This window comes from Zootoca vivipara, chromosome 1 (genome assembly GCF_963506605.1).
Source record: "Zootoca vivipara chromosome 1, rZooViv1.1, whole genome shotgun sequence".
Lineage (NCBI taxonomy): Eukaryota > Metazoa > Chordata > Lepidosauria > Squamata > Lacertidae > Zootoca > Zootoca vivipara.
The window spans coordinates 65988308-66011390 of NC_083276.1; the positions used below are offsets into that span (position 1 = coordinate 65988308).

The 23083-nt window shown below is 41.7% G+C and overlaps 1 protein-coding gene across 6 annotated transcripts in view; it reads right to left on the reverse strand.

The window, feature by feature from the left end:
• FAR1 (fatty acyl-CoA reductase 1) overlaps positions 1 to 23083 on the reverse strand; it is a 43806-nt gene that overhangs the window by 16008 nt on the left and 4715 nt on the right. For 3 of the 6 annotated variants that reach the window (XM_035118605.2, XM_035118622.2, XM_035118631.2), the window contains 7 exons: positions 12895 to 13089; positions 6413 to 6588; positions 4786 to 4965; positions 3565 to 3742; positions 2579 to 2623; positions 2359 to 2486; positions 728 to 795 (listed from right to left, as the gene is read on the reverse strand). In XM_035118605.2, coding sequence (XP_034974496.1) covers positions 728 to 795; positions 2359 to 2486; positions 2579 to 2623; positions 3565 to 3742; positions 4786 to 4965; positions 6413 to 6588; positions 12895 to 13086 — 967 coding nt within the window. In that variant the 5' untranslated portion in view covers positions 13087 to 13089. Of the gene's footprint in view, positions 1 to 727; positions 796 to 2358; positions 2487 to 2578; positions 2624 to 3564; positions 3743 to 4785; positions 4966 to 6412; positions 6589 to 12894; positions 13090 to 20375; positions 20546 to 23083 lie in introns of those variants that run through there. The other 3 variants (XM_035118650.2, XM_035118640.2, XM_035118613.2) reach the window with 2 other exon arrangements.

A 23083-nucleotide genomic window follows, 5' to 3' on the forward strand; every position in this document is an offset into this window, starting at 1 on the left:
AATGTAGGAGCTGGGTACTAGTGTAGTTCAATTTGGTAGAAAAATTGAAATCTGTGGCCTGAATAAGTTATGAAAATCTGCTTAATGTTTACATTGTTTTGAGTTATTTATTTTATATTTTTCATTATTTTGCACAATTTGTTCTAGAATCATGGTTAAAGCTAAAGAAGTTCTACAGACTACTGAGGCTCTGCCCTCAAACCACTGGTAAATCTCATTCAATCACCATTCTGCCCTGTGATTTCAGCAGCTATTACCCTCACACTGAAACATGTTCTCTCTGAAAACATCTGCATTTCTGTGGAACCACACCATACACACACACACCACTAAGTAAAGCCTCTTTTATACTATACTGTATTATATTTATTACTTTTGTAATGCTTTAAAAAGGCAAATATATATATATTTGAAATATTTGGTACACATTGTAACACTGCATGCATACACTAAAATGCTGTGTCACACAATGTATTTTCAAGCATACATAACAAAACAATCCTCTCCCCTATGAGCTTAATGGTTCTAGCAATCTAGAAGGACAAGTATCTATGGAGAGAGCAAATTTATTTGAAAATCTGCTCCCAATCAGAAAGCAGGGACAAATCAATGCTTGGTCCTTTAAAAGCAATTCTTATTTTTTTTTAGTGAATCTTCATGCATGGCTTTCTAAAGGTTCACCAATAAAATAATTTATAAAATTGCAGAGGAAAAAAAAAAGGCATACCAACTTCACCCCAATGGAAGGGATTGGTGCCACCCGTAGTACAGTTGTATACCATAATATTTCTTGGTCTGAAAAACAAAGATTATTTAAGATTTTTCTATATTATCATTTTTCTTAAGACAAAAGAATAGTTCACATAATAAAAAGCAAAAAAGGTAAAAATAGCTAACCAATACCACAGCAAATAGTAATATGAATAAGAAGCCAAGCATTTTAAAAAAATCACTATGTAGTGTAGCATTTATAAACTGATTCAGTGGATTTATTAATTACTCAATACCAATCCTGGCCCAACTGTATTGGCTGCCAATTGGTTTCCAGGCCCAATTCACAATGTTGGTTTTCACCTATAAAGCCTTGAAACAGCTTGGGACCGCAATACCTCAAGGACCGCCTCTCTCCATATGAACTGACCTGCACCCTGCACTCATCATCTGAGGCCCTTCTTTCTTTGAATGCACCCTCTGTGAGAGGTTGGGAGGGTAGCAACACAAGAATGGAACTTTTATGTGATGTCTCCCTGCTTGTGGAATGCTCTCCCTATCTATAGGCATCAGGCAAAAACATTCCAGGCCTTTAGCTAATTAAACAATCTGTGCCATTTTAAATGGGGGGGCATTATTGTTTCTGTTTGTTACCATGTTCCTGTGTTATGCATTTTTGCTTTTATATATTTTATTTTTATTGGATTTTATTGAGCTAGACAAAGGCCATGGCAACATCCAAAGAAGGAAAAGGGGAGGGGGGGAGGGGGACAGCAGTTGCTAAATATGCAGTAAAACCACGGTCAAATCCACCAAAAATTTCTTATTAAACAGAATAAAAAGCAATTCTCAAAAAAGGTGCAAATTAGATATCAGAGTATCAATTGTGATTGACCACTAGCCCATCAAGTTCTTTCTTCCTAGCTGCTAGGGCATAGAGGGCCACCCAACACATTGCCCTGATGGGGATGTAAATTGCCCTTCCCTGGTCACCAGATCAACCACTTGATGAATGGAACACCAGTGTGTGCATAGGCATTCATGTAAGTGAGTGTTTGGGTAATAGAATAATAAAAGTAGGAGACAGACTGGAAATACTCTTACTATATATCTAAGCTTTGGACCTGCCAGAAGAGTGGGAAGAGGAAGCACAGAGGATGTGTTTCTTTGCCCTCTTCAGATAAGAAACACAAGTATATACCGTACATAGTGAGGAAGTCCAAATCACATTGCTTCCTCTTGTGTTTCTTCTCTAGAACTTCTGGAATAGTTTAAAGTAATCAGTATTGGGGCGTGGAAGCCTCACTTTGGAGAGTATTCCAGCATTACAATGCTGCCACCAAAAACTTTCACATTTAACCGAGGGCAAGGACAGTTGTGGAGGAACCCTCTCCGGCACCCGGGGCAGTGCAGCCAGTACAGACTGCACATGTGCGGCATCCTGCACGTGTGCACTCCGTACGGAATGCCACATGCGCAGTCCATATGGACGCCGCTCAAGTGGCGCCCTTACAGATTGTGCACGCCCTCGGCCGCTCAATAGCGGGGGGGATAGAAACATAAACCACGATCACATATTGATGTAGCAGCAATCGTTTACTATCATAAGACCACTGCTTAGTCAATTTTTTTAAAAAAATTTGTCACCTGTTATACCTATTAACTCCGGAATACCAGGCAGCAGCTATTGTTGCGTTGATGACTACATCTACTGGAATAAGATCTGCAACTGCATTGTTTGAGGCTCGCATCGTTCGAAGGATTCCTTTTCCTGCCTTAAAACAGAAGGTACAAGATGAGAAAGCCAGTTCAAGCTACTTTAGCTTTTCAGAAAAATATATTTGTCTACATTTTAACTTTTACTTACAGCAATAAAAAGGCCACTAGGTCCATTAAAGTTATCAATCCATCCCTGTTTGGAAACAAAGTATAAGGATGATTTACTGGCTTAATTGCTATGAAAATAAACTGGGAATCATTTTGCAACTGAGTAAATGTCACAATATTTCCATTTTTTATTTACAATCCAATTTTATATTTATGTATACTGCATATGCATACACAGTATATAAACATTTTTCTTTTCTACAAACAATGTTTTTGGAGAATGAAAATCATTGGGGTAAGAAGAGGAAGACATTAACGCTTTCAGTCATAATAAGAAAGCATTTTCAAAAAAATTCACAAATATATTAATGCAGTTTTCACAAAACACTTTTTTTCATTCAACAAGTAAAATATTTAACAATAAACTACTTTAGAAATGTATGAATAGTCAATATGCTAAGAATAAGCCCATTGACTCATTGCTTGCTGATTTATCATTAGGCAAGGACCATTTCTTCTGAGATAATTATGTTTCCATAAGAAACTCAAGGAGTAGCAACTGTAATATGGGAAGTGATACGAAGTGTAAGGGTATTTGGAAGAATGTCTTATTCAGGCACAGGCGAACTCGGCCCTCCAGATGTTTTGAGACTACAATTCCCATCATCCCTGACCGCTGGTCATGTTAGCAAGGGATGATGGGAGTTGTAGTCCCAAAACATCTGGAGGGCCAAGTTTGCCTATGCCTGGTCTTATGTAACATTGTGATTGTATGTAACTACTCTTATTACAAGCATAAGGTGTTCAGTACTGATAAACCATAAGCCCCAAGTAGTGCTTCCTTATGGCCTACATCCATTTATCACTTAGCTCCCTTTACACAAGATTTTAAGAGAGATGGTAATCTGGAGTCAATGTATTATCTGCTTTTCACACAGCCCTGGCCTGTGTCTTAGTAATAAAGACTGAATCAATAGTAAATAATGACTAACAAATTTAGCTATAAAAAGGTTAAGATTGACTTACTGGGAAAGGCTCCTTCCAGCTGGCACCCACAATTGATGGCCTTATAATGGCTACATTTAGTTTTGCACCTTCCAGTTGTACAATGTATTCTGCTAAGGCTTTTGTATATGTATAAGTATTAGGCCTGTCTCCTATTAGTTTTGGTGTAATATCATTCACTAGGCTGTCATCCATCCACCTAAAGAAATAAATATATTTATTCATTTATATCCTATCAGTCAACTCAAAAGCACCAAAGATGGCTAATAAAATCTGTTCTTCATGAAAAAAATAATATATATATATATATATATATATATATATATATATATATATATATATATATATATATATATATATATATATATATACACACACATACAACCACTTAAAAAGTTTAAAAGAAGTTTGGAAAAGCTTTTCTAGTATGTGGAGGGTTAGATTCAAAAGTGTCCCACTTAGCCTGCTGCAGGTCTAGCTGAACAGGGTGGGCACTGGCATAATGCTGGAGGGGAATTGATGAAACTCAAAGCAGTCATGTTTCCCCTGGGCAACCTTGGATCACTCATAATTGTAACTCATTTTTAAACAAAGAATGACATCTTAACAGAACTTGACAATTCATTTGTTACTGAAATTCTGGCACGATTCAGGTGTCATGTGTGTTAACATATTTGTGTTATTTGTGCATTAACTTCACAAAGAAAGAAATTTACCAGACTGAGATGTTACTTCTCTTTTGTTTTCATTTTCTTTTAACACACTTTGGGCTGAGGCCTCTACTTCATTGCTGTAGTCATTATTTACACTTGAAACAGAATACCTAGTGATGCAAATTTTTACTCATGGAAATTCCATTACAAAAATGTGCTCCTTTTTATAGTACAATACAGTTTTTTAAAGAATATTTTCTAATTTATCTTTCATCTGAAACAATTATATTAAACAGCAGTTTACAGAAACCGGTTTCTAATTTAAGACGTATTTTGATGCCTTATCCCCATTCTGCTTTTCAGTAGCAAACCCTAAGTCATAAGGTAGACTTTCCTTTTTTTTCTAGCCAATGTATTTCAGAGAGAAGGCATTTCCAAACAAGCCCTACTTTTCTTATTGCTAAAAATCACCTTAGCATATGGCCAAGATCAGAACCAGCAATGTTCAATCCATTCTCATTTTGTATCAGCTATAAAAAAATTCTATTTTGAAAGCATGAAATAAAAGAGGGGAGCATTAGACACATACTCTAAGGAATCTATTAATTTCTTAGGATCAACAGGGGGTGGATACACCACTTCCTCAATGTGTTTTCGGTTGCAGTATGCAAATGCTGTTGAAACATGGATAAACACATCTAGATTCTTCATTTTCTGGGCCAAGAAGAGAAGTTGTTGTGTCGCAATTACATTGAGCTGAACAGCATCTCTGTTGAGAGAGAGAGAAAAAAAACACAAGTGTACTAAAGAGTACTTTCAGATATCCAAACTCAACATGTATGCACAACAAGATTCCTTTGTGATTTGCTGTCTCCTAGCTGTTCAGGAAACATAGCCTGGTCAAATCCAGCTGCAACTAGTGGATCTGCTGAAAACCAACAGGATCTTTTTTGTCAACAGATGAAAAAAGCAAGTGTTTCCAGTAGCATGCAGCTCACCTCTAATCTTCTTGGCACAAACTCAACTTCTATCCAAATCCCCCATTCTCCTCTTACAAAATATAAGAAGCTTTATGTTTTCTTAGGTTGGGAGGGTATTCAATAATATGGTTCCAAAACTTCCCTCACAACAGCAGACTAACATTTCTTACAAATTGAGCATTAGGCTTTTCTTATCAACCAAATGAAGCCAAAAGCAAGTATATTATATTCTTCAAATGATGTAGGTCACATATTTGCTGTAAATAAAAAGAAGGTGACACTGGGACAATGAACAGATATCTAGTCCAAGCTTCACATGTCACATAAACTGAACCCCACTATTTGCAGGTTCTTGTTTAAAGGCAATCATTACACACAATAATGCACAAACAGGGGACAGTGTTGAAAATCCTGGCTGGGTGCTATGAGAAAGGATGAAGGCAATGAGTGAGAAAAGAGGACTAGTGAGATAAAGATGTGAAGTAAGCGGAAGATTCAGCATGTTATCTCTCTCCTCAGATTACAGACACCACAGTAAGAGGATGGAATTCATTTCAATCTGAAGAGAAAAAAAAATCACTAAATTCTAGAGAGACTACTGCAGCCAAGTTGTTTCAAGAAAAAAAAAAGTATCTTGGAAGCATCAAAATCCTTAGGCAATACTTAAGTAATTCCAAGATTTAGAAGCAATAAAAGTTTGATTAGATGTAACTTCTGAACTTGTGCGTTATGCATGCAATAATAAAACTGAGCCACAGGCCTCCTCCTTTAATATCTATCACTCAAAGTAATCCAAGAGTCAGAACACCTGAACTACCTCAGCCAGATTAAATATGCAACAATTTGCTTTACACCCAGCTAGTAAAAAATATAGGCGCTACAACACTCAATACACTAGACTGCACCAAAAAACACAATGCAAAAGAAAATGCCTACCATAACGGGAATGTGTATGAAGAAACAGAGAATGAGACATACCACTTTTAAATCTTGTTTCTAAACTGGCACCACTCCATTTCACAACTGTCAAATGAAAAGTTGAGCTAATACCTCTTACTCTTCCCTTTTCTAAAGTTTAAAGTGCATAGAATGAATGCATATGTTCTTATTGTGAGCCGAAAGCATTTAGGCAACCAGGGATAAAGCATTTTCTTCTTTTATAAAGTTTACAAGATGGCAAAGGTAGCTTTATAAAGGGAACCAGAACATACTATTAAATTAATAGTTCAGACTCACCTTAGAATTTCATTGAATCTTACAGTAGCAGCGCAGTGGAATACAATGTTAGTGCAGTTTATGAGGTTCTCCTTGTCTTCCTCACTAAGGGCCATGTCTACTTCTGTAAGGTCACTGGCAACTGCTATAATTTTTTCATTAAATTCTGGCTGTTCATCTCTCAATCTGTCAAAGAGCTGTCAAAAGAAAACAGGACCAAATATAGCTAAGAGTCAATATACAAGGTCAAAAGAAAGTGTAAATGCATGTTACATGACCGCAAGGCAAGAATATTCCTGGCTCAACTGTTGTGGTATTTTCTTTCCTCAAAACTATTAAGGTTATGTCCCAACATGATACCGCTCTGTACAAGCTTTTGAGGGGCAAGTTACTCAAGTATATGCAACTAATTCCATATCCAAAGCAAAGCCTTTTACATTGTGCATATTAAAAGGCTTTATATTTCTTTTTTTTAAATAAAAGTATCTTGAATGCCACAACAAACTGTTTTCATCCATTTCAACAGCTAAATATATTTCTACACCAAATGGCAGCAATGGACAATGCTGATGGGTATGGTTTTCTTTGAGAAATAATTTCTTTCATCTACAAAGAATCTGAATAGGAAAAAATAAGTTCCCCAGTTTAATCTTTAAATATTCCTGAAGAGCTTTCTTGTGGGATTATTACTGAGTTTCACTGCCTACTTGAAAACCTATGCAGACTAGCATAGCTAAGTTTTGTTTACATGCAAAAAGTGTTAACTGTGGAGTTAGCATTTACTAGCTTACATGTTGAAATCCATGCTCTAAACCAGGGGTGTCCAACACGTTGATCACGATCTACTGGTCAATCCCTGTGAGGCTTTGGTAGATCGCACCGGCCCCGGCCCCTCTCCCTGCGCTGGCCTCTATTGTTGCAGAAGGGAAGGCTGAGGGGAAGCCTGAGTTTTAAAACAGAGGCTTTTATGTTGTCAGCGATCGGAAGGTTAGTGGCTCAACAACTATGAGCTGAACCCCTAAAAACGGGGCATTTCCCCTCCCTAAAAAAAGCTCAACAACTGAACCCCCCAAAATGCAGGTAGATCATCGCCAGATTTTAAATTTGAAAGTAGATCGCAGTGTCTCTGGAGTTGGCCACCCCTGCTATAAACCATGGGTGGTAGCCTTTTTGGGGTCCGGTTCAACCTTGATTATAACTCCAGGGACCACATACCAGCAGAGAGTATGCTCCCTGCACTCTGTCCCTCCTCTCCAAACACTCACTTACATAAATGCCTATGCACACACAGGTGCTTCATTCATCAAGTGGTTGATCTGGTGACCCGGGAAGGGCAATTTACATCCCCATCAGGGCAAAGTGTTGGGCAGAAAGGTTCAATCTCAGCAGTTTCTTTTGCCGCTCTGTCAAAATCAGTGAGGTCTTGGGGAGTCAGAAATAATTGATGAGGCTCCCAGGCAAGAGGCTAACCACCTCTACTGGATACAAAGCCAGTCTAGACACTGGAAGTGGCCTAATCCAGGCTTAGAATCAGTGCAGCAAGCAAACAAACAAACAATTATGCAGAAAACAGCACTGTCATATTCATCATTGGCTGTCATGAGTAGCAGATATAGTGGTGGCTCAGCAACTCCCTTTTGCCCCACTGCTACTTAGATGAGAGATAGAATTGCTCAGTTCACCAGTTAACTCTTTTTCAAATATAAAAAGAGATAGGTGGTTGAAAACACTGCTAAAAATAAATCCATTTTAAGAAAGATCTATCTCTACACACTTAAAGTATTGATACAAAGCAGTATTAGTTTCTCCTGCAATTTAATGTTACAATTAACTATGGATGAGAAAGGAGTTAGCTAGTTAATACTTATAGCTCTGGTAACATGCCACTTGTGGAAAAATGTAAATTGTATTTCAGCCCACTGAAATTGCTATTGTGGCCTAGGACACATATCACTGATTATATTAGGTTGCTACTTGGTTAGAATGAACATCCCAAAATTTATACCCTGTACAGACTTTTTATCTTTATAATATATTGGGAAAACAAGTATCCATCAGGATCCAACATTAGCACATGGTACTTCAAATTTACACAATGGTCTAAACTACAGAGCCCAATATAACAGGCATGATCCATGCAATCTGTACACCATTTCATGTATGAATGAACTTACATGCACTGGACCCTGCAAGTGTAGAGCCTTATGGGTGGCACCAATTAAAATTCCCCCAGGCAGGTACAGTGCAATCAGCAGCACAATGTATGCAGTTTAACAGCACAAATCTAAGGGGATAACTATGTGAGATGGCAACACACACATTCCTCTGCGAAAAATGTATTTTTAAAAGCTTTCTGTATCATTGTTACTCTGGATAAGAGACTAAAAATGCTTCCTAGTTGATTTTACTACAGTGGAACCTCGGTTTACGAACACCTCGTGTAAGAGAGAGGGCTTGCAGAGAGCAGCCCACTCTGCTTACTTCCATCAGATGGGAGAGCAGCAGCAAGTCTGGGAGTTTAAATCAGGAACAGGAAGGGTTAAGACGGGTCCAGGGCTCTGCAGAGTCCTGGTGGCTCAGCTCCAGGCTGGTAGCAGGGAAGCAGGGGAGGAGCTAGCTTCAGCAGGGGCTGGAAAGGAGGTAGACCGGCACCTCAGGAGCCTGGTTTGGGACCACGGAGGACCCATAGAGCAAGGAGGAGGGGCGTTTGGATGCCGAGTCTTAAAAGGGGGGTCAGAGCCCACGAGACGCCATTGTGGGCTTCTCCCCCATGCAGAGCAGACATGATTTGAGACATCTCACCACTGTATATAGCATGCACAATAAAACTATGAAAATCCAGAGGATGTGTGGAGTGCTTACTCGGGAGTAGCCAACACCCCATCTGTGACAGCAAGCCCACAATCTTTTGATGGCTACCCCGAGGGGAGAGACCTGGGAACGTGGCAGCATCTAAATCGGAAGAGAGAAATGCCAAGGAAGGATTGGCATGCGTGAGGGGAGCAGCAGAGAGCAAGCTGCAGCCAGCACCCTGCAACTATGGAACGGCTCAAGCACCAGGTAGGCACCCGGGCACAGGGGAAGCCAGGCTTACTGAACCGAGCAGCTCTGAACACAGCCAAGCCGGAGGAGCGGAGGCTGGACAAGCAGAGAGGACACTCAGGAGGGCTGAGGAGCTGATTGCCGCCACGGGCCAGCGCTTTGTAGGGCGACCCTCAGCACAAGCTGGCTCTAAGGCTGAAAGGCATGGTGGCGTGGAAGTGCAGGAGGCTGAGAGGCGAGTCCGGGCAGAGGGGACAGACGGAGGGGAAAGGCAGCGGCCACAAGTTCCCATACAGTCCCGGGGAGGCAGCTGCAGCCCAGCACAGACCTCTCCAGCCAGATGTGATGCAGAGGGACAAAGCCCGCGCGCGGGTACTTTCAAACGCTGACGCGGGAAAACAGAGGGAAGAGAAAGGCGGGAGATGCCTTTACAATGCACCCAGCCACTTGGTGGAACACTGCCCCCAGAGGAAGGAATGGCGAGAGCAGGCAGGCACAGACACAAGCCTGGATGCCAGATCAGGAGGGGAGGGGCCAGGCGGAGCACCAACAACTGAGCCCTCCGGTAACACCCCACAGCACGACAAAGAGATGGAAGTGAGTCTGCAGCTGCCAAGAGGCCAGACCCAGGAGACAGTCGGGCTTCTCCGCAGGGGCAGCAGCAACGATTTCCTATCGGTGGACTTGGCTAAGCAGAATCAGATTCCCATTTTCCCAAGGGAGCTGCCCATGAGCGTCTTGACCGTAGGCGGCCGGGAATTGCAGGAGGGTGAGGTCACGCAACAGACCCCCTCTCGGAAGATGACAGTGAACAAGCACGCAGAAGTGCTAGCTTTGGACTTAATGGACAATGACCCTGTGGGCAGCCAGCGCCGGGGAGATCTCACCTTTGGAGATGCAGACGGCAAGGAGCACTGCAGGAAAGAAGGAGAATCCTCAGGATCGCACCACATCAGCTCCCCAGGCGGATGGAACGACGCAGAGGCGGGGATGCAGGAAGAGAAACTGAGCCAACTCACCAAAGAGGACACTTTTACCCAGAACATACGGAGGGACTTGAGGGAGGGAGAGGGGGCAGGGGAAGGGCTTGCAGAGAAAGAGGGGTTACTCTTTAGAAGGCCCCAGGACTCCCTCAGAGGGAAGATTCTCAGGCAATATCATGACAACCCCACGGAGGGGCATGCAGTACATGTCTTCACGAGGCTCACACCCAGTAAGGCCAGTCTTGGGCGAAACCCCAGAGCCTTCCCAGAGCAGGGGGAGGGGGAGATTGGGGGACCACCCATTGAGGCATGGGGTGAGAGGAGGGAGACAGTACACCAACAACTGGATGGAGACGTGGCAAGGGGCAATGAGGCTTACAAGGAGGGGGCAGACCATCACAGGGGACTGGAGAAGGTCTTCCACGGAGGGGACAGGGTCTGGCTGTGGTCAGAAGGCCTTCCCATGGGGGGAAGGGGGAAGAAGCTGGCACCCAGAAGGCTGGGGCCCTTCAAGGTTCTGACACAGATCAACCCTGTCACCTTCAGGGGGGAAGTACCTACAGCGAGGAAGGTCCATCCCGTGGGTCAAAGGTCTTTGCTCTCGCACTTTAGGGAAAGCCCAAGGTTCAGAGGACGTGACACACATCCAACACAAGACGCTGACAGGAGGGAGGGGGAGGAAATCACACAAAAGACACTAGACAGAAGGGTGGAGGGAGAAGGCAGCCAAGAGGTTCCAGAAAGAAAGGAAGAGGTCTACAGTGCCACAGCGAGCCCGGGCTCCCGAAGGGGGGAGGGGGGTTAAAATGTCTGATGGCCAGGCAGGACACTCCTGCTTCCCAAAACGCGGAGGCACCTATGCACACCATGCAAGGGGAGGGCCGCACACTGGAACTGCACGCTCCTTTCTCCCACAGATCCGAACCACCACATGTCAGTAGCACAGGGGACACAGAGGGGGAGGGCGATCCCAGGTGGGGAGCTTGGGAGACGCAGACCCAAGGAGCCCTCCGGGAATCGGAAGCAATTGTCCAGAGAGAGGAGGAGGAGGACAACGGAGGGAACTACACGGACCAGCCACCCAGCACCAACTGGGAACAGGATTTTACACACACTACAGCAGAGGAGGCAGACCTGTCAGGCTTCCAGCCCTCTTTACAGACATCAGACCAGGCAACCCAGGCCTCAGAAAGGGGGGAGGGGGGAGCCTGGAGGGGGAGTGGATGTAAGAGAGAGGGCTTGCAGTGAGCAGCCCACTCTGCTTACTTCCATCAGATGGGAGAGCAGCAGCAAGTCTGGGAGTTTAAATCAGGAACAGGAAGGGTTAAGACGGGTCCAGGGCTCTGCAGAGTCCTGGTGGCTCAGCTCCAGGCTGGTAGCAGGGAAGCAGGGGAGGAGCTAGCTTCAGCAGGGGCTGGAAAGGAGGTAGACCGGCACCTCAGGAGCCTGGTTTGGGACCACGGAGGACCCATAGAGCAAGGAGGAGGGGCGTTTGGATGCCGAGTCTTAAAAGGGGGGTCAGAGCCCACGAGACGCCATTGTGGGCTTCTGCCCCATGCAGAGCAGACATGATTTGAGACATCTCACCACTGTATATAGCATGCACAATAAAACTATGAAAATCCAGAGGATGTGTGGAGTGCTTACTCGGGAGTAGCCAACACCCCATCTGTGACACCTCGGTTTACGAATTTTCGGTTTACGAACAATCCTAACCCGGAAGTTAGTAAACCGATATGTCCGAGGCCTACTGAGCGTCCGATGCCTTCGGGGAGGCCTGGCCTTCGCTCCGATGCCTCCAGGAGGCATCGGAGCGAAGGCCCGGAGAGAGAGTGAGGACGGGCCCGGAGGTCGGGCCCGGAGGAGCCGGCCCGGACTGGCCTGCCCGCGCTGCGTTGCCGTTGTTGCTGCTTGCTCCCGCTGCCACCTGAGCACCCCTCACTCATAGCTTCCCAGCCCCAAAGTTAGGTAAGGAAAAAATAAATGTTCATTTTTTTCATCAACAATACTGTCTTGATTATTTTATAGTACAGTAAATTGATTATTGCCTTCATTTTATGTATCAATGGTCTTGGTAGACAGTAAAATTTGTGTTAAATTGCTGCTTTAGGGGGTGTTTTTCATTGTCTAGAACAGATTAATCCACTTTCCATTACTTTCAATGGGAAAGTTCGCTTCGGTTTATGAACACTTCGGTTTATGAACAGACTTCTGGAACCAATTGTGTTCATAAACCGAGGTACCACTGTATTGATACAAATGGTCTGGATGTAAACTCACTGTACTAAGATGCAGCTTCAAAGCTACAAATTATCACATACTAGAGTCCCGCCCCTATAACATGTGGCTCCCATGTGGCCCTTGGAATGAAAAGTTCCCCATCCCTGTACTCCCACATGTATTCTCACTATTCTTCAAAACTTTGTTACAATATTTTTTTAATGTCAAGTTTAACATAGCCATTTTATGGAATGATACCTTGCAGTTGATCATTTCCTCCACGCGTTCTTGAGAATTCTTCCCTGCTTTGTGTCTAACCAACACATAAACCGTTTTCACCTTCGGACAGGACCTTAGTAGCTTTTCCAGAAGAACTTTTCCCATGAAGCCAGTAGCTCCAGTGAGGAGGACATTCTTCCCTTCATAGTATTCTGGGATAGATACCATCATGATCTTAAGAGAATTTAAGAGTAAGTTAGAGTTTTGCATCCGTACTGGCCCTTAATCACATATTATCTGCTAAATTCTTGCCCAATTACATTTGAAATTCAATTTTTACAGAAACATAATATTCAGCCTAGTATAAATGGTATGACCTCTAGTTGCTTCTAACAATTTCCCTTAAACAACACTCAGACACAAAACTGTGCCATATAAAAGACTGAGTTTCACCCATTGAGACTACTAAGCTGGGCCTCTCTAGTTGACCCTGCACCAGGAATCAGGGAGATAAGCTTTTAAGAGAAAGCTACCTTGACTTTCCCAGCTTCCAACCTCTTAGATAGCAGCCTATATTTTACTTCTAGGACCTCTCAACTGCATTTCCCCATCACAACTACATTTCCCCATGTCACTGGTGCCTACATGCACCACAGTGACGGATTCCTCCCCAGCACCACCCACCAATCTAGACAATGTGAGACATTTGCAACTTTCACACCAGGCAGGCAAGTCAGCATGCCCACCACACACCAAGCTATCTATGTTCTAAACGGCCAATTCTTCTACTGACAGGGTAATTCCACTCTTCAGAGATGTATTCTTGGCGAACAAAGTATCTATGCACCCCCCCCCCAGTGCATAGGTCCTTTTTAAGGGATCACTTTTGTCCTCCTCAGGGTGAGGCCATCCACATTCCCCTAACACCAGGGGTGCTGTCAGTTTGGGAGTGGGACACAGCTTTTACATCCCCAACTGCCTTGTCCACCAACCTCCCTCTACTTCTCCTAGTCACCATCTTGTGTCCCGAAGGCTAGGAGCTCATTGTACTAAACACATACCCACAACTTCTGTTCAGCGAACAGACCGTCATACCTGTGACATTATGTGCAATACACTGGAAAGCTCCCATGTCTCTGCTGGCTACATACCTATTTTTCTAGTTTTCTGCACCTGGGAACTAACAAGTGAACAAAGTAACAATGATACCGATAAACTATTGGGGAGATGATATCACATTTTTGCCTGCTACAGATGATAGCCACAGACCATTAAAACATGCAGTATCCCCATGTCTAAGATATATGTGGGTTATACATGTCTGGGGAAAAAATGCATATTTCTTCTTCTTCTTCTTTTTTAAGAAAAGAAAAGCGAATCAATTATCCAAAAATAATTGTTATATCCAATGCTATTTTTCTAAAAAAATGTTTAGGGATACTGATACAATACTCTTTATTGTCATTGTCCTATACAGAACAAAATTGAAAATCTGCATCAAACTTACAACAACCATCAACCTACCATCCAAAAAATGCATATCAACTCGCTACCCATCCCGCTTATACATAATTAACCCCTAAAACTGTAATACCCCTCTTGATTTACCCCCTAAAACTCTGATGCCCCCTGACTGAATATAGACCCTTCCTCACAGACTGCCTTTCGCTGCGTTTAAAGCCAAAATCGCTCTTGGATAGAAGCTATTTCTCAGGCAGCTAGTCCTGGTCTTTATGACCCTATACCTCCTTCCAGAAGGCAAAAGCTGAAAGAGATCATTTCCGGGGTGTACACTATCTTGCACAATATCTGCAGCTTTCTTATAGCACCTGGACAGCGCTGTTCTTTCCCCAACCGTGCAACTCCTACTCATATTGAAATACTGCCCCTCAATGAGGCCAAAATTCACAAAATGTTTAGGGGCATGCACACCCCTGCGTCCCCCCAGAAATAAAGCACTGAATCACGGGCAACCAGAAACTCAGTGCTTCATAGAATTTGAAGAAAATATTTTAATGTAAATAAATAATGTTTTGCAATATTGCCAATACAATCCAGTACTCAACTAGATTAAAGAGTTGTGAATCTGTGGGTATGTAAACAGAGAACTAATTGTCTGACCAGGACTCAAGAATGAAGTATATTCATTACAAGATGTGCTACAGTTAACACATTTTCAGCTGAATAAGAGGTTTTGGTTACTATCCTCACCCCCCACACAAATAATATCTTGAAGACTTTGATCCAAATGCAAAAGCTACACAGATGGCACATGACTATTCTAACAAAGAAAGGCCTTGACAAAACTGTAAATTTATTAGTTTAACTCTGAATCCCGTTTGCTGGAGGTTCAGACTGCTGCTGCATATCACAATAGTGCTTATAGTTCTCAGTGTAAACTATATCTCTCTACATATGTTAATTTCTGTTAACCAATTAATCAGCTCATCATAATACTACTTACACTACTGATTTTTGTTAAGCCAAGATCAAATTGCTGACATATTTGTAAACTCTGGCATTTCACATACCGGTAATCAATTATTGAAAAATATTACACTAAATGCATGACAGTTGAGGTCCTTAAAATATGCCATAAGAAACCTGATTTTAGGATTTAAAGCTAGAAATACTACGAAATACAGACAAACACTTATGGGGAAAATGTTTGTTTCTTATCAATGATGTATTTTCCACAAATGATCAGTTTTCACAAATGAAGCCTAAGAGCAGGCTCATTTAGTCAAAAGGGCATGCAGAAGTGCATATTTGCTTACTGGAATGAATTTGTGTAGCAGATCTAGAATTAAGCATGCACATACATGGGTTTCATAGGGGGGAAATGTTACACACAAAGCATTCAGATGGGCCTTAATTTATTAACTATGGCACAATAATTATCAATTCAACCAAATGATAATTAATAGTAAGTGCATATTTTGTTTGCATTTATTTAAATAGTGGAAATCACAGAGCATATGGAGGAGGGAGAATACTTTCCTCCCATACCACAGCCCCCCAAATTAAGTCTCACCCCCACAAGCTACAATTTGCCCTAGGAGGAAAGCTGCTATTGGTGTCAAAAATAGCTTCCTTCTATGAGCAAAAAGCAGCTGTTGGGGTTAAAACTTTCAGCTGGGACGGCAGGATGGGGAGAATGGATTAAACCCCCCTGCCCAGGCCATGACCCTATTGTGGATCAGTGGTCCCTTCACTGCTATTTACAGAACAAAATGAAAAAATACAAATAAAAAATATGTAGGTTGGCCCTTAAAAGGTAAAGGGACCCCTGACCATTAGGTCCAGTCATGACCAACTCTGGGGTTGCGGCGCTCATCTCGCTCTATTGGCCAAGGGAGCCGGCGTACAGCTTCCAGGTCATGTGGCCAGCATGACAAAGCCGCTTCTGGCGAACCAGAGCAGCACACGGAAACGCCATTTACCTTCCTGCTGTAGCGGTACCTATTTATCCACTTGCACTTTGACGTGCTTTCAAACTGCTAGGTTGGCAGAATCTGGGACCGAGCAATGGGAGCTCACCCCGTCGCGGGGATTCGAACCACCAACCTTCTGATCGGCAAGCCCTAGGCTCTGTGGTTTAAACCTCAGCGCCACCCATGCCCCAAGGTTGGCCCTTGGAATGGGTTATATACAGATTATGAAGGTTCCATTGTGTTCCTAACATACAGTGGTACCTCAGGTTAAGAACTTAATTCGTTCCAGAGGTCCGTTCTTAACCTGAAACCGTTCTTAACATGAGGTACCACTTTAGCTAATGGGGCCTCCCGCTGCCGCCGCTGCTGCACAATTTCTGTTCTCATCCTGAAGCAAAGTTCTTAACCCGAGGTACTATTTCTGGGTTAGCAGAGTCTGTAACCTGAAGCGTCTGTAACCCGAGGTACCACTGTATTGCTTTACACCTTTCCCTATGAAACTACTGTTCTTGTTTACTGGAATGAAACACTGCCCTGAGATAATAAGGTCTCAAAAGCAAATGTTATGGTCAACATAGCAACAGTTACATGCAACACCTCACCCATGTTATATGCAGAGAGGCATGCCAAGTTATCACCAACACATGAGACTACTTCAGAATGGAGCTATAACCATGGAAACTTGAGATATACAGGGAACTAAAAATCCAATCAGGCTAGGCTACTATCCCTCCCTAAAAGCACCTAGGAACAGACAGATTGCCCCCATGATGTCTCCACTGGTTGTTCACTGGGCTTCACAGCAGTTTCAGAAACTCAGATATATAAGCTAGATGCCAAATGGCACCTTAAAACTAGGTTAGAGTTGCCACAATGGAATGTCTATTCACCAGTGGGTTGGACCCTCAGGGTCCTTTCCAACACTACAATTCTTATTATATATTTTTTTAAAAAAATATATTTTTATTAATTTTTCCAATTAAAACCAATTATATCACATTATTTCAAATTATACACATATATATCAATCAAACCAAATGTTATACCAAATCATCTAAAAAAAATTGGGGGTTCCCATGCTTCAAGAAATTGGGGATTCCTCGCAACCGTCTACTGCTGTCTTTTTTCTAAAATTCAAATCGTCTCTCCTGGTCCATAATAGTGTGCCGCGGAACAGTGGTTGAAAAACACTGTCATAGAGAATATCTCTGCAGCCCTAGGGCACTCCTTCTCTAGGTCTAAGTAACAATGGCCCTTAAGCACAGGCAACTCTTCCATTATCTCAAGACATGGGTTGCTGCATTATGCACACATACAATCCTGAGTGAGTATTCAAGAGCTGAAAATCAGCTCTGTTCCACACAATTATTTCAATAGCTCAAAGTCATTTGTATTTTTCCCTAGTCCTTCAGGCCCAAGCAACTTACCCTTCCACAATGAACTGGTTAGGCTTTGAAGAAATCTTGGTTTATCTTGAACTAAATATTATAGCTCCTCTCACCTTGGCCTCCAACTTCCTTCTCTGTGTCCTAACACTTTTTGCCACAAGAGTCACCAATGCTCTGTTCATATTACTGGTGTAAGCAAGCAGAAGTAGAAATAATCGGCATGGGGTTAGTTGCCAAACTGGAAGGACAGGAAAGATATCTTCTTTGACAGAGTGCAGGGCACATTTGTCCCAACTCCTGGCTAAATGAGGATGCCGAAGTCAAGAAGAGCTACAGGAGTGTCCCTAAGGTTTGCTGAAAAACTGGCACCTTAAATGTATCTGTATTCCACTTGAACTGCTCAACAACACATAGAAATGTATAGAAAACCAGGGATTTCATTGGAATGTGCTCCAGTATGCCAGCCAATAAATGTTTCCTTTCATTGCTAATGTAGCATGCATAAACAGTTCATTTACTCAGATATTCCTGCTATGTGAATATCCACAACAGGTTGCTACATAGTAGCAACTAGTCATTGATTGTGGAGTGTAGAATTTTGCAATTCAATCTACACTGCAAATGAGAAATAAAGGATAAGCAGGAATGCTGTGCATGCTAGTTTCTTCAATGCTTTGGGTAAGTGTTAGATGAATAAACATTATGGAAAGCCAAAGAAAAAAAATTAAGCTAGCTAAAAGTTGACTTGACTTTGTCACTCTTTCCCCCCCACAAAAGATAAAAAGACCCTCAATATGTGAGATTCCTAAATGCTATTTGTCCAGAATTTCTTGCAGAAGTGTCCACTCTTAGATGAAACAAACATTTATAAATTCAGTATTCAGTATTCAAGAGCATAACAATGCATTCTGAGGTACTGCCCTTTTGACAGAAATGTTTGATCAATGTTTGTTCTTCTGATGGAAGAAACTTTAAAAAAAAAATCCAAACAGGGACTAATAGCTCCAGCATTGTGGCCAACATTTCCTCTTAATAAAAGATTCTTGTGTCTAACGCTGTGTGAGCGCCATTGTGGAGCATACAATAGTTGCTCTTGTTAGCCCCCATATACTGCAACATCTCTGCTTTGTTGGAAGTACAAGCTTTATTAAATCACATTCTTTTCAGAACTCAAGTTTTACAAATGGGAGAAGACACAGCAGACACAAGAGATAACAACTGTAGATAAAATGTGGACATATACCTAAGCTAAGCTTTTCTGGTTAAATAATATTGATAGGAGCTAGAACTTTGAGCTTTGCAGAAGAGCAACGTAATAAGATACAAAGAAAACACTAAATATATGGAGTTAATTTTTAATTTTGTACTATGCTTGCATCAAAGTATTGCAGTATAACATACATTTGAAATAATATAGCAAAAAACACAGGATTTATTTAAAACTATATAAACTTAAAACCAAATATTTTATATAGTTGAACCTTAAAATATAATCTGATATTCAGAAGCACAGAAAACAGGTTCAAGATGATCTACATAGAGAAACAAAAACAAAAGAAGATACTCCACATACTACGTATGATTATTTAAATCAATCCAGACAAACAAGTAGAGCACTGCTCAGTCAAAGCTTACCAAATACAGTAAACACTTTTTAGTTTTGTTTTTTAAAAAAGAAAGTATTCTATAGTAATAGCATCCTCTCTACTGAGAATGAATGTTTTAAGGTTCAGCAGTTATCATTCCCACCATTTCTAAAATGAAGAGATAAGTGCAAAGCATTATATAACCAAAATGTAAGCATCCATACATAAGAGGAAGTTATTGGGATGCTTGATGGCCAATAAATGCTTGCTGACTGGTTGGAGGATGGAGAAGAGAATGGAAGTGTGGATGAGTGCAGGAATGGTGTATCATGGGAAAGGACATGACTAAGTACCATGAACACTGAATAGAGCCCCACAGTAGCATTTTGTTGGAAGTCCCACTTATTCTATATAGTGAGTAACGTAGATTTTTAACTGCTTCTATTCAGAGACTGAGCTACCTGCAACAAATTTAATCTAGTCTGGCTCTGTTTTTGTCTACTGTTAAATGATGGATGTAAACTCGCCAACTGGAAGTAAATGCGAGCATGACAAAAGAAACGATTAGCGTAGACTTATAGTGCACTCTTGGTTCTACAGCTGTGTCTGGAATTAATTTCAGATTGCAGCAGCAGCCAGGGTACCATGGAAAAGGCCACAAAGCTTTCCACTTAACACTCGCAACTGTCATTCATGTTAAATTATTGTGCACTGGGCTGTAATGAAAAACAGATATATCAGTATGCATATAGCACATCCAAAAGCATTTCCAGTATCATCGCTGGCATCGTTCAGGTACAATTTAAGGTACCATTTTGGGTCCAAAATAATATGGGTTGAATTATCAGAGAAAGAATCTGTTCATCCAATGTGTCTCATCACAATGTCCAAGTTCAAACAAAGACACTCACCTGTATGGCTTATTTGGCTGGCAAGGGTGTGTACAAAGTGGTGCACTCTGAGGCACCTATAACAATGGACTTATTTTCTCGAGTGCCAGAGCTCAAAAACATTTATGAATCAAAGACCAATTTGGGTTGGCTTTTAAAACTGAAGACTAAGTTGGGTAAGACTGTGCTAGCACTGGAAACTTTTCATCAGTTTTATCCTACCTGTTTTATATGGTTTTAATATTAGCTTTCCTTTTCCTGGCCTCTGATATAAAGCAGGCTGCACATTTAAAATGGTTGCTTCCTAGTGATTTTCTTGAAGGCTGGAACAAGCTTAGCCATCTGCCAGGGAAGACCAGTTCAGGTTGGGACAAACTGCTTCTTGTTCTGAACTAGAAAATAGAAGTATTATTTAATATAGTTATTTGCAATAATACATAATTTCCTGTTCTTAAAATTAGAGGAAATCTGTTCAAGTATCAACTTTTGTTATAGTCTTGGCTACCTCACAGAAACTAGAGCCTTAAAGAAAAATAAAATAACATATTTCAATGTTTGGCGCTTTAAGTTTTCTTCCATAGTGTAGAGAACTCCAAGGAATATAAATATTCCACCTGACGAAATGGAACCGATGGCACTGTTGCAACAGTATGGAACATGTTCACCACACCGAAAAATTTCCTTTATCAAAGGATCATGAAACATAGGATCATGAAAAGAACAAGACAACTAAGTTGAAGATACTATCTGAGCTTAGTGCAAAGCAGTTATATGAAAAGAGTCATCAGGACCACATGGGGCTAAAGTTTGTTTTTCAGCAGAATCCCAAAGCAGGACCTCTATAAAAAAGGGATTGCCTCACTGACCTTCAAGCACTGGAAACTGTAAAGAAGGTATGTGCCAATTTGGCAGAGCTGACTTGAACACTATAGATATGTGCCAAGGGCGAGTTCAACCCCTCATCAGCAAGTCCCTGTTGTTGTTTTTAGGTAAGATCACACTTCAAGATAAATCATGGATTTATCCCACACAATATCAAAGTCAAAGGTCTGCTTTAGAAAAGTACACAGGTCAGGAATGAGTCAGAAAGCTGTATACTTTTGATCACTTAATATCTCAACATTTTAAATTATGTATTTGCATTGTTCATATAATGGGATGTGTTTTAGCAGCACTAGTTATCGTTTAGAAAATACCAAACATTAAAAATGAAAGTATCTCAAGATTACAAGCATTTCATTCTAATTGAATAGAGTATATTATTCAATGCTATACATCACCCTGAGGAGGAGCATTAAATCCATAGAGAGATGCAGTTAACAGGCTTGGCTCTTGATTCTCACTCAAACTGGATGTGAAATCAGCATGGTCACATTTGCACACATGAGTGAGTGCGGTAATAAATGCCTCTCAGAAAGTGTTGAGTGCTTTTGGTACTTAAGAGAATGGTGATATAGGTCTAGATTCAACTAAGTTGTTGTGCTTGCAGAAGCCAGTATTTTTGCGGGGAGAACCCTGAGAACAGAGCATAGGTTGTGTGAGGGGGGGGGAATCATTCCATCTAGGAAGCAGAAATACTTCACGGGCAGAACCATACTGCAATGTGGTGCTAGGTAATGATGAGGTTCTGCAAGATTCTGTAATATCTGCATGCAACTGATGGCTGGGGTGCAGAGTTCTTGGTATGCTGCTGATACCTAACTCTATCTCTCATTTCCATCTGATCCTAGGAAGGAAGCTGAAAGGTTGAACTAATGCTTGGTAGCTGTGAAGCACCGGAACAAGCTGAAGCTTAAGTCAGAAAAAACAGAAGTACTGTTAGTGGATGGACTTTGGTTTAGAGTGTGTTTTGCATGGGGTTAGACTCTACCTGAAAGACTGTTTGTAATTAGAGGATATTCCTTGATCTCAAATTGCCTGCAGATGGCAAAGGTGCAGGCAGCCGGAGCCTTTTTTGTTGTAGCACTCATCCTGTTGAATGCCTTAACAAGGGTCAGACTCTATCACTACCGGTATATTGTTTTAGGTGACTAGTAAAAACGTGTCTGTTTTAAAAGGCTTTTACCAGACTGTTGGTGGCTTTAGGTTTTCTTATGAGAGTTGGTTTGATGTCAGTATTTGTGATTTAAAAGGTAATGTTATGTAATTTATTATTATGCTTCAGGTTGTAAACCAGCTTGAGTTCTTTTCCAAATTAGGCAGAGTAACGTTTTGAAAACAAACATAAATAAACAAAATAAAAGGCTGTGAGCTTGCCATGCAATGCCTAGATACCACTTGGAAAACACTGATCAAGCCTTCCCCAGTCAGTTGAGAGCTGGTGGGAACTACCCATGCAATTTTTAATTTTAAAAAAGGAGAAAATTTGATGATTTTGTACCCTGTTGGTTGCTTCCTTAGTTAGCCACTAATACAAAGTGTTCAATCCAAATTCCTGACCGCTTGATAAGAGCAGTAAAGCCACTGCATTTTCCACAGCCACACTTTTAATGCTGTGGGTGAAAGGGAGAGGGAAATAAATAAATAAATAAATGATTTGTCCAGCAGAGGCCGGGCTCAGAGCAGCTAATAACATAAAAGTACTCCTTCACTGTGCCAGCTCCTGGGCTGACACAGTGAAGAGCCCTGGATCAAGCCTGCTGCACCAACAGTGACCCAGCAGCAGTCCACCACCACTAGAAACATCAGGTTTTGGTGAGTGCTACCAGTGGTAATATGAACCTGCCATTTGTACATTGTGGACTGGTGTGCCCTTCGTTGGCAGGGCCTCCCCTCCTACAGCAAAGCTCCCTAGCAGCAGAGGCTGGCTCAGCAGGGCAAAGCTGGGCAGATGGGCACTTTTGCTCCATCCAAAATCCTTCCAACACAATGCAGGACTTGGTTGTTTTATGCACTGGCTGATAGTGTAAAGGATTTTTTTTTAACTAGGA